Below are 12,177 nucleotides of genomic sequence, written 5' to 3'. Positions count from 1 at the left end.
TTCATTTTTGACTTCCCTCTCCTCCAGCCCAGCCTTCTCTTTCACTAGACTGTCTCACAGAGGACTGATCCAATCTTTTCTCTCTATGTAGTCCTAGCTGCTCTAGAACTCCCTATGTAGATTAGGCTACTCTTGAACCCACAGAGATCCTCCTGATTTTGCCTCCCAAATGCTAGGATTAAAGGCATATGCCACCACACCTGTCATGGGTAGGATTTATTATTCATTAGACATTGGCTAATTTCACCACCCATGACCTCTCATTTATCTTGACAACAACTTTACCATACATGAAAACTATTTTGAAAAATCCTATTAAGTCTCAGTTGAGGAACAAAGGCAAGAGCATCTGTCCAGAGTCACCCAGCAAGTGGAAGAAATGTCTAATCCCCAAAGTGAACCCAGAGTGTAAAGCCCATGCTCATTTTAGAATACCATATTAATTAAAGCTTTTCATATCAGGGTACAGAATCCACAAAGGTACTAGAACAGACATGGTTCTGCAAGAGAAAGGCCTGTTTACTATATACTAACTCATATGAAAATGATAGGCACTTCCTGATGGGGGAGGTCCTTCTGTGTATATGTTTATCTTGTTGGTTGTTGAATAAAGCACTGTTGGCCAATAGGGGAGCAAGATAGGGGGGACTAGGAGTCGAGGAGAATTCTGGCAAATGTAGGAAAGAGAAGTCTTGTGATCCAGGTAGGAAGTGACATAGCAGGCAGACTCAGAATATAAGCAGGGACAAGCAGGAACTCGCTCTCTTCCTCCTCCTCTCTTCTCTGTGGAGCCACCATGTGATCCCAGGAAGATAGGATGCATGCCCCGGTATCCTCCATAAGTCTTTATAAATATGTAGATTAATGCTATGGTTGATACTTAAGACAGAGCAAGCATATAAGAAATCCTAGTCATTGGCCAGCAGCATTGTAACTAATATAAGTCTCTGTGTGTTATTTTGGGTGCCCACATGGAGGCGGGGCTCAGGTGGCTTGGTGGAAAGATTTATTGTTACAACTTCCTAGGATGGTTTAGAAAAAAAATGGACAATAGAACTATAGTAACTATAGTTCTATAGTAACTATAGAGGGTATGAAGGTAGTTGTTGGGCACAAGTCTGAAAGGCAGGAGAACAATTAGGAATCTACTATATTATCTCATTTGATTAGACTCCATCTAAATGCACAAGAGGAAGACTAAAGAAAATAGAGTGACTCATAGGATGATCTGATGACAAGCTTATCTAATTGGACTGGATACAATAGCTAACTGTCTCCGAATGTTTGTGATTTATACATTGCAATGACTCTCCATGGGAATGTCCTGTTTTCCTTTGTTTACCTTTTCTCCAGCTTCAGGGTTCATACATAATTATGTTAAGATCATATGGACAGCATTGACCCTAATTTAGATTTTTGTCATTGAGCAAACATTGATGGGGTAGCTAACATATTGCAAACAAGATACCACCATAAGAATGCATTATGGGCCAGGCACAACACACAGGGCATGAACAGTCAACAACACCTTGAAATAACTTTGTTGTTTATTTGCTACTTCAGACCAAGACTCTGAAGTTCATACTACTTTCTGACCCAGATATTGAATCCAGAGTTGTCAGCCTTCTAAACTTTTCCTCTAGCCAACTTGCCATTTCTTATTCATTTATAACTCATGAAATAAAATAGAAAAACACACAAAAAATGTTGAAGTCAAGAAGGCCAAATGCAAGAAACAACTAGAAAAATAAAATTTGAAGGTGAACATGCTTGGGCTACAGATCTGTAGTGGTCTTGCCTTCTATTGGAGATAGTTTGAATACAAGTCATCAGGAAACAGATTTGCTCTGACAGTTTTAGTTGGTTGGTTGGTTGTTTTAGAGGAATTCCTGGAGGTGCGTCTTAAGAATGTGAGAAGGACAGAATGGTAGAGAGTGGATGACAAGGGTACTGTGGTACAGGAGAGACAAATGATGCAAAAAGGTTACTTTGTTGGCCCCAATGGCCTGCAGGCTGGACATAATGAGGCAATGGGATGAGGTTACTGACTTGAGTCACTAGGAGAAATAATGCATGAGGCACACTTGTACAAGGCTGAATGGCTCCAGGGGACAATTCAGACTAATTTAATACTGGATTATAAAATGGAATCCCATATAAATTATGTATTTAATTTAAAAATGTATTTAATTTCAGTATAGATTATAGACTGTGCTTTGCAAAATTTCTCACCCAACAGGCCCTCTGTTTCTTGCCTCTGAGTCTGTTTTCCCTCTATCTGCCTTTGATGCTAACATGTTTAGCTTTTTCCAGGAAAGTGTTAAGAATTAGCCAAGTTGCATCAGGAACTTGGCAGTTTCACCATCTCTTCTTTCTTCCTGGTCCCCACCTCCTATCTCTGCATTTCTCACTGCTGCATCTCCAGGGACATTCTCCTTCCTCTTCTGTGCTGTCTCCCTTCCTATGGGTCCTGTTGACTCTCTTTTCCTCTGCTTTTCCCTCCCCTCTTTAAATGGACTGTGTTCTCCATTGCCCTTGTTGAAAGAACAGAAACCAATGGTCAGTTTTCTAAGCCTCCCCTAAACCAAAGAACTGGGAAAGAACTGTATATGCTATTCATAATAGCATAGGATAATCAAAATATACATAACGTTGTATAGAATTACATCTAAGGCTGAGATGTCTTAGTCAGTAAAGAGCTTGCTTTGTGAGCACAAGTACCTTGGTTCAGATCCCTAGCATCCATTAAAAAACCATACATAGCAACATGTGCCTGTAATCCCAGCACCCAGAAGGCAGAATGAGGAGGATCCCTGAAGCTGCTTGGCTAGACAGCTAATGAACTAACTTGTCATTCAGTGAGAGATCCTGTCTCCAAAAGTAAAGTGGAAAGTTATTGAGGAAGACATCCAATATTACTCTCTATCCTGCATCTGCTGGTGTATTCAGATGCACATGAGAACACACATATACACCCCAACACACACACACACACACACACACACACACACACACACACACACACACACACGGGGGGGGGATATAATTATTTCTGGATAAAGAAAGCTTCAACATGGAAATGCCTAGACAAATAAATTTCTAGTCTCCTCCCAGGGGTTGGGATAGTAGGTCTTAGATTTCCACAGTGACCTTCAGAATCCCTTGCTAGTTAAGATACAGATTGCTGCCCCCTGCACTTTCTAACACAGTGGGTATAGCATGCACCTAAGAAGGTTCAGTCTACTGAGTCCCCAGCGGATGACAAAGACACTAGTCAGGGGCCACACAGAAATACTAAACTGTCTGTCCATCATAGGGTCTGGGTTTGGTAGTGCATGACAGCAGTGGGTGAGGGGAAGTAGCCAGGGAGAAGAGAGCTTTGCTTCCTAGGTAGCTATGTCCTCAAAAGAGAACGTAGCTACCTAGGAAGCTCTGGCCAATAGGTCAATCTAGAGGATATGCTGGGGTACAGGGCCGGGGAAAGGACAAGCATGGAAAGCTCTGTATTGTAACCTTCTGGAAAGCCCTGAAGCCAGCCCCAAGCCCTGACATCCACCCTTGTACTTGTGATGATGCATAGAAACAGCAGAAGGGAACTCTCAGGATCTGTTTGATCTCTGTCCAGCTCCCTAAGCCCTCTGTCTGTTTATCTCCCTCTTTCCCTGGCCTCCTCTCTCCCCATCACCCCCTGCCCAGTGGATGATTCACTGCCTCCCCTTGCTTCCCCACCCCACCCCACCACCATCTGTTTTTCTAATGATGGCAGAAGATGAGCTGTTCTGTTGGCCAGCACCACAGCACAGCACACTCCACGCTACCATTAGCCCTCATACATCCTCAGAATGCTGTTTTAAGGGTATCTTTTCTCCACCAGTTTTCTCTTTTCTCTTATATCCCACCTTTTCCCTCTCTCTGGTCTCATGTGGACCTCAGTTTCCCAGACCAAGAGACTCTGAGACACAGAATAGAAGAATAACACTCACGCCTGCATGCAGGTTGGGTGTGTTTGAAGGAATTGTTGGAAATCAATGGCAGTTAAAGGCGCTCTCTTTAGCACACTCCAATGAGCCAAAAATATCTGGGCAGTGCTGCAAAGTGGCTTATTAACTTCCAAAGAGAGGTTTGGATGAATAAATCTGCAGTGACTTGTGGGGAGTGGAGAAAGCCCTGAGTGAGTGAACTTCTGAGTGAATGTGTTCCTTAACATGGTCATGGCCACTAAGAGGGGTGACAAACCTTTCAGAAGGGACAATGTATGAGTGTTGACCATGTATAGAAAATGTCCACCCTAGCTTTCTTTACCCTGGTATCTATGACCTGCAGACTTTTCCCTACAGAAACTGCTCCACTAAGATTTGCTAACCATGAGCCGGGCGTTGGTGGCGCAGGCCTTTAATCCCAGCACTTGGAAGGCAGAGGCAGGCGGATCTCTGTGAGTTCGAGACCAGCCTGGTCTACAAGAGCTAATTCCAGGACAGCCTCCAAAGCCACAGGGAAACCCTGTCTCGAAGGAAAAAAAAAGAAAGAAAGAAAAAAAGATTTGCTAACCCTGTCTCCTTTATCTAGCTGTATGTCATAAACTCAGCCTCCATGTCCAGTTGCAATAACCCTGCCTCTTTGGTGAAATCTCTGTAATAAGCACACCGAGTTTCACAGTGTGCTGCAGCCTCTCTGCCAGAGATTCTTACCCATCTGATGCCAATTGTGTGTGTGTGTGTGTATATGTGCATGTCTGTCTGTCTGTCTGTCTGTCTGTCTGTTTGTCTGTCTGTCTGTCTGTCATCCATCTGTTTTCTCTTCATCCTTTCTCCACCTCAGTCAGGACCTTCCATGGAGCCAGCCATGCTGGACAGGGCAGTGCCTGAACTAGAATATTTGTATTTGTCACTGACTGTTCCTAGGATTGGGGGATTTCATAAATGGGCTATGTATGGTCTTCCTTCTCAGTGTCAGAGGGTTCTTAGGTCATTCTCTCTAGGCAATGTATAGATTCATTCTAGACTTTTCTTTGTTAGGTTAAAGAAGTCATTTTACCCAAAGTGATTACTGACAGGGGAATTCACTGTAGAAGATGGGATTTCTTGATATAGTAAAGATCTAGGTCAGACCACACAATGGTGGAATATAGTTCTACCTAGAAGGTTGCTTAGACACCCGTGTGACCTTGCAGTTGATGCAAAGGAAGGGAGCCTCAGAAAAGTGACCACAGGAAAAAGTGAGCCACATGCTGTCTGGAGTAATACCTGCTGTGGGATTATACCTGTTGTTCAAATCCAGCATTGTGGCCACAAACTCCAGATATTCTTGTTTTGTGAGGGGGGAAAAAGGTTTGCACAAAGATTTTTGTATTTATCTTACTTTGTAATATGTACATGTGTGATATTATATAAGTACATATAAATCTAAATTTTAGGCCAAGCCTCTTGACTCTTACCTACAAACAACTCTGGTACTCAGGAACCTGAGGCAGAAGGATTATCACAAGGTCTAGTCTGGTCTATAGTAGCTGCAGTGCAATATCCTGTCTGCATAAATGCACACATACATACACACACACAATCTTAATTTTAAAGACACACACACACACACACACACACACACACACACACACACACACACACTCACACACACCAAAGTTGAACAAAATTTTCTATAGTAAAATCCTTATTTAATTAATTCCAACCAAGACCTAGTCACAGAATCCCAAAGCCATAAATAATTCTGGCTTGCCTTTTAAGTGACTGAAGATTTTACTAAAATAAAACTGAGTTCAGAAATCTTAATGTCTGTGAATTTGGGATTGGGAGGCAGCTCCATTTAAGAAACTAAATGAAGGGAAAGGGGGTCAGGAGAAAAGGGGCCTTGAATTGGAGGGACTCACATTATTCACAGCTCTCCACATGGCTTGGGGAAGTCAAGCCCACATACCTCACATGACTGGATGCAGTAGACCAGGGAGGGATCTGGGTGCCACTGACGCCGGCCGGTACACACGATGCTCTAAAACAGAAATTCAGGAAACAAGAGACATTAGGTCTATGGAAGAAATGGTCAGTAGCATGTTTGCCCCACCAGCCAACTCTAGTGCTTCAAAGGCAAGAGTCTTTCTGCGTGACTGGCAAGCACCTGGTCTTTCCCTTGGGAGCCAATAACCCTGCTGGGTCACGGTGTGAAGGCAGAAACTCAAAAAGTGGAAACTTTGTGCCACCTTCATCTTCTTCTTCCTTCCCTAGGATATCACACTTTTCAGAGTGCTGTTGGTATTATTTGAAAAGGCCATCACCATATAATGAGTGTGATCTGTTCTTAGGCAGAATGCTGATATTTTAAGTAATTTCAAAGAAATCATTCCATGGCTGTGTCAGAGGAGGCATCACTTTAAAAAAAATGTTTTTGAGAGAGAGTCTTATACCACAGCCAAGGCTAATCTGGAACACACTATTGGCCTTAAACTCACCACAGTAACCTGGTCTTAGCCTCCAAAGAGCTGGGATTATATGAACTACTACATACTCAACTTGTACCACGGGCTTTTAAGGCAAACACATATAGTTGTAGGAGATGTCTTTCAACATTACTGAATACCATGAAAAGATCAAGAAAATAAGGTTCCCAGTCTCTCTGGGGACTGTTTTAGTGAATTAAAGTTTGTTTGTTTTTTGTTTTTTGTTTTTTTGATGTTAAAGGATCCTCATTTGAATCTTCAATTCAAATTTTTAAGGTTCAAATTTAACAGGCATAAAACTGTAAAATCCTAATCTCATAAAAGCTACTGACTTGTTATAAACTGTGAAAAATAATTATGGCATGCCAGTTAATGATTAAATTATACATGATCAAAGTCTTTAATGTGTTCAGAACTATGCTCATAGTCATGTTAAGCATGAATGTAACTTTTTTACAGGGACAAGCTTTAGCCTTCTGTATATGTTGTTAAGGTTAAACCTGAACCAAGTAATTAAAAACACATAAAGTTCGTTTAAAATCAGGTATTCTGCCTGGACTTGCTTTGAGTGTCATAACACTGATCACTGCCACCAGGGCACTGCCCAAACTGGACACTATTCGGCTGTCTGTCCTACTCTGTCTCTTCAAGGTAGTTTCTCCATCACAGAAAAACCTCTCAGATCTTCTGGGTCTGGAAGGTAAAGGCTGATGCTAAGCTATGTGGCAGTTGAAGACTAATGACTTTTGTCCCAAACAAATCCATGGAGATCATCATGGAGGATTCTAGGCTGACTGTCCAGGTAGCAGGTGAGTCTCTGTCATTTTAATAGATACAGAAGTCACTGGTCTATAATTCCTAATGTAATAAATACTGGTTTATATTTACTACTCAAATTTACCTTTTCATATCTCTGTGATGGCAGTGACAGGGAGTCTCACTTTGTACCAGAACCTAGATAAACAGTCTAGCAATCCTGCCCACACCTCTACCCAAGGCTACACTTCCCAGTCAGTCCCTTTATGGCTAGAAAGTTTGCTTTTGCCTTCAAAACAGTATGGCTTTATGGTACATTGAGTACAAAAGATGAACATGTTGCTTGCTGATTATACAAACTTTAAAACTTTTTCAAACACTTAAAAGACCTGAGTCTCTTAAATAAAAAGACCTTGAGAGGCCAAGACACAATTACCTGCCAGCCTGAATTGGTTTCATATGCAAAACCTGGCCCTGCTTTTCATAGAGTTACTAGGTTCCCTACTGAGATGATAAACTCACAGACCTGGTCACCTTACTGGCAGGCCTCCTAGTGATTCAGGTATACTCACACACAGGTTTCCCCCTTTTTCTAAAGTTGGTAGGCCACCTGCCACAGAAGAGAAACTCACAGACAAGTTTCAATAAAAAAGAACTCAAGCTAGTATGCTGCTATTACTAAAAATAAAAAAAACCCTGCTTTTTACTACTCCTTTATTTTAAAGAACTTGCTTTTCAATGACTGTGCTCAATAATCAACCACCCATGTCTCATGGTAAATGACAGGATGTTTCCAGATGAAGGAAAAATGAAAACGTTAAGGTTGATGCCCATTGCAAAGTTCTAAGGAAGTGATGTAAGGTGTGTAAACACAAGTTGTGAAGGTTTGAGGGAGAGATGTAAGGTATGTGAAAAATGAGATTTAAAGATGAGACATACGATATTAAGACTTCAAAAATCTGGGGTTTAACACTAATAAATGGAGTTCTGGTAAGCTATTAATCTAGCCTTGGTAAAGCAATGGCTACTATTATCTTCACAGGCTCAAGATTGTAAAATTCCTTTTGTAGTTTCCTAAATATAATCTTAAAAGTGCTTCTCATTGTGCTAGTGCTAGAAATAGCTCTGTTGAATGTATATCTGTCCAGTCCTCTGGACAGAGGAAAGAGTGCACCTGCTTTTACCCCAGAACCAGTTTTTGGATCCTCAATCTCTTCTTCCCTTTTGTTCTCTTTCGTGCCAGGAAAGGTCTGTCCTGTTACAAATGAATGCCTATACTTTTGTCATGTTGATATCACACTTTATTTTGTTGTAACTCAAAAGTCTCAGTCTACTCCAGCTGTTGGGCCTACACTCCATTTACTTCTTTTCTACAATGAGGATTTCAGTGCAGGTTACAGACAAGGATCATGCTAATGCCTTCTGTCCCTAGTCTATCTATATCTGTCCCTGCAGATTGGCTCATCTGACAGGTATCATCCAGGAATCAACTGTGGCCCTGCAAACTGGCCTCACCTCACTAGCCCCAGGTGGTCCTGCAAAACCAGCAAGTCCTGACCTTGCTGAAAGCTAATGCAAACCAGTTCAGCCAATGTGGTGGATCCCCATCTCTTATAATTCTGAAGAACTTTCCACTAGTCTCCTGATTGCCTGACTCCCTTCCTCACTTCCAGCTGTGATGCAGCTACAGAAGAGACAGTAGCAGTTTATCAGGCAGTACACATACCCAGAAATAGCTCAAGCTGGACTATAGAAGGATTTCTGGAGGTTAGATAAAGCCAGGGTTCCTCAGGAACTTGACATGAATTCCTGTCTATCAAAAGGAGTCATTTCCCTGCCTCTGACAAAAGGGGGCATATGGTTCTCTCTTGTAAAGCAGACGGCACCAACTTTATTCCTTCTCACAGTATTCCTCTGGTCATTCACTCAGTTCAGACCAAATGTATGAAAACCTCACTTATTGCAAGCTGTGTTCTCCAGCGACCAAGAGGCTCTGCTTCTTTGTGGACCCAGTGCAATCCTCAAAATGGTCAACATTTCCCTACCTAAGAGATGCTCAGCCTTGACAAACTCTTGTAGCCCTGACAGCCTGAACTTGCCAGAATATTCTGAACAGACTGGATCACCTTCAAATATACCTTTCCCCAGGTTTTACAAATGCAGGAATTTTAGACTTCTAACATTCCCAAATTTCTACAATATATTAAAAAGGAATAGAATTTATTTTCATTTTCAAGTCTGTTCTTCCTAAGCCCATTTCTTCTATTATTCCTATTATATTTTTGATAGTTTTGTATTTTCATGTAATTTAACTATAAGTTTATTTCATATTGGCAGATATGGAAGACATGAAAGAACGCAGACCTGCTCTCTCTGTTCCTCCAATGTTCTCATGCTTTGCTCCTATTTCTAGCTCTTTTTTCTGCACATACATGCACACTCATATGTATGAATGGATTTCCTCACAGTATTTGTCCAATTCTATAATCTTTAGTTTGTATTATAGTTGTTAGTACTGTTTTGAGAATGGTCTTAACTGCACTCTTTATTTTCTGGTTTCTGGGATGGTACATTCTCTTGAATACATAGTACTATAAGAGACAAGTTAACCCTTTAAGGCCAGCATTCCCAAGGACAAGGTGACTTTCTAAAATGCTGGAAGTTGCAGTTATTGGGGAATAACCAGCCACATGTTCACTCCCCTAGATATGTTTGTTTGAATCAACTAACAGATGTGCTTGATCACATATATGTGGGAGGTACATAGGCAGGAAATACTTCAGGATGTATGTTTGTGCCTGATTGGACATGTTGGGAAATGCAACAAATTATGGGTTTTGCCTTTTCCCAGCCCCACAAAATGTGATCCAGGGCCATTTGGGAATCCCAGAATCCCAGAATGGACCTGACCTGACCAGAGTATTTAATTAAAGCTTGCTTCAAATGTGCCTCAAAATTGTGGAACTGGTTTTCTGTCATGCATCTCAGGGTAAACAAGTACTCAATTGCCTAAGTGCACATTTAACTTACTTAACCTAACCCATATGGTTAGTCAATTCTGCTATTTTCATTCCGTTTGCTATAACTAAGTATATGTAAAATCCTTTCATATGTGCAAATGTAAGATAAATTCATCATAGTGAGATTGACAATACTCACTGATCTGTAAATGCTAATTCAGTTTTTAGAGTAGTTCAGACTGCCATACTTCCTTAATCTGTATGAGTTGCTAAAAGTGGGTGGCATGTCTGTTGTACCCATCCTGGATGTCAGATCCTTGAAAGAGAGTTGGTCTCCCTGTCCTAATCTGTATGTTGACTTTCAGGCAGGTGCCCTTTATAAGCACTGGCCAACTGCTAAATGCAATGCTGAGCCCCCAGGCTTCTTCTGACTCTTCTGGTCTATGAAAGTCAGCCGCCCTTTAAGCACAGCCCTTACCTGTGAGGACATGCTTATCTTATATGATAAGTAGAGCTACTCTCCATTGATAAAAAGACAATTGCAAGTGTTTCTCAAAACTATGCATACTTGGGATACAAGAAGGAAGTGAATCATTGCCCCTGGATTGTCCTTTCATGGTATAATGATGTGTCACAGAGGCAATGCACAGAGCGATGCTATACTTTATTCGGGGTCATGCACATATGTAGCAATGAGAAAGTTGTCACAAGCCTAGGTGATGGCAGAATTTGTATCCTGATGTGATTAGCAGTCCATTTTGTTACTTAACTATTCCTGATTAAAAACAAAACAAAACAAAATAATAAAAATACTTGGGCAATTTTTTCTTGTAGCCTAAGGTTGATCAAGTATAAGTCTTGTGACCATTGATTTAATGTGTATGAACACTCTATCTGCATGTGTGTCTGTATGCCAGAAGAGGGCATCAGATCTTGTTATAGATGGTTATGAACCACCCTGTGGTTGCTGGAAATTAAAATTGAATTTAGGACCTCTGGAAGAGACCCGAGTCTTGTGATTCTTAACAGCAAGTCACCAGGCAATAGCATTCATACAGCTTTATGAACATTGTAAAATGTCTTGATGGTTCCACCAACATCTCCCTCTCTGTCTTCTGCTCTCCCACCCTCTTTGTTTCCTCCTTTTCTTTTCCCATTTTCTTTCTCTCGTTTTCTTCTTCCTTTTCCCTTAGTTTTAAATGTACCAACCCATAAAAGAATTAATGTTATTATTATTATTAATTGAAACTCAGAGCTTTTACCTGTTGGAAAACTTGGAACAATTCCTTAGCAATTCATGCTCACCAGTTCATCTGAGAAATTGGATGTAAGCAGCATAAGAGTTAAGAGTAAGAGTTTTCATGCATTTTAATGCATAAAAACAATAAATTCAGAATAGGCATTATCAATAGAGAGAAAGACAGGGTGATTATACTGGAGGTCCTGAGTACATGAAGATTCTGTATTGATTTATACTCTGGAAGCAATAAGACTTTAAATGATTTAACAAAGCTGGGCAGAAGAACAGAAATTTCTCTATTATTCTCTGTAGATTATCTATGGATGTAACATGCACATTTGTAATTTGCCAAAAGTATTGAGGAAATCACTTCTCACCAGGAGCTCTCACTTATCTGTCCAACTCACTGTTTCCCTCCTGATTCACTGCCTTCTTGTATCCCAAGTATGCATAGTTTAGAACAACACTTGCGATTGTCTTTTTTTCTATGACCAATAGTTCTACTCATCACATAAGATATGATATAAGTACAGGTAAGGGCTGTGCTTAAAGGGTGGATGACTTTCATAGACCAGAAGAGTCAGAAGAAGCCTGGGGGCTCAGCATTGCATTTAGCAGTTGGCCAGTGCTTATAAAGGGTCACCTGCCTGAAAGTCAACATACAGATTAGGACAGGGAGACCAACCCTCTTTCTCAAGGATTTGACATCTAGGATGGGGACAACAGACATGCCACCCACTTTTAGCAGCTCACACAGATTACAGAGGTATGGCAGT

The 12,177-nt window shown here is 41.0% G+C and overlaps 1 protein-coding gene across 1 annotated transcript in view; it reads right to left on the bottom strand.

The window, feature by feature from the left end:
• Positions 1–12,177, bottom strand: part of Pappa2 (pappalysin 2) — a 229,470-nt gene that overhangs the window by 32,973 nt on the left and 184,320 nt on the right. Inside the window, exon 20 of the mRNA XM_027417273.2 lies at positions 5,929–6,000. Within this exon, the coding sequence (XP_027273074.1) occupies positions 5,929–6,000 (72 nt within the window). The remainder of the gene's footprint in view (positions 1–5,928; positions 6,001–12,177) is intronic.

The sequence above is a fragment of the Cricetulus griseus genome, chromosome 5 (genome assembly GCF_003668045.3).
Source record: "Cricetulus griseus strain 17A/GY chromosome 5, alternate assembly CriGri-PICRH-1.0, whole genome shotgun sequence".
Taxonomy (NCBI): domain Eukaryota; kingdom Metazoa; phylum Chordata; class Mammalia; order Rodentia; family Cricetidae; genus Cricetulus; species Cricetulus griseus.
This window is presented reverse-complemented; position numbering and strand designations above follow the sequence as displayed.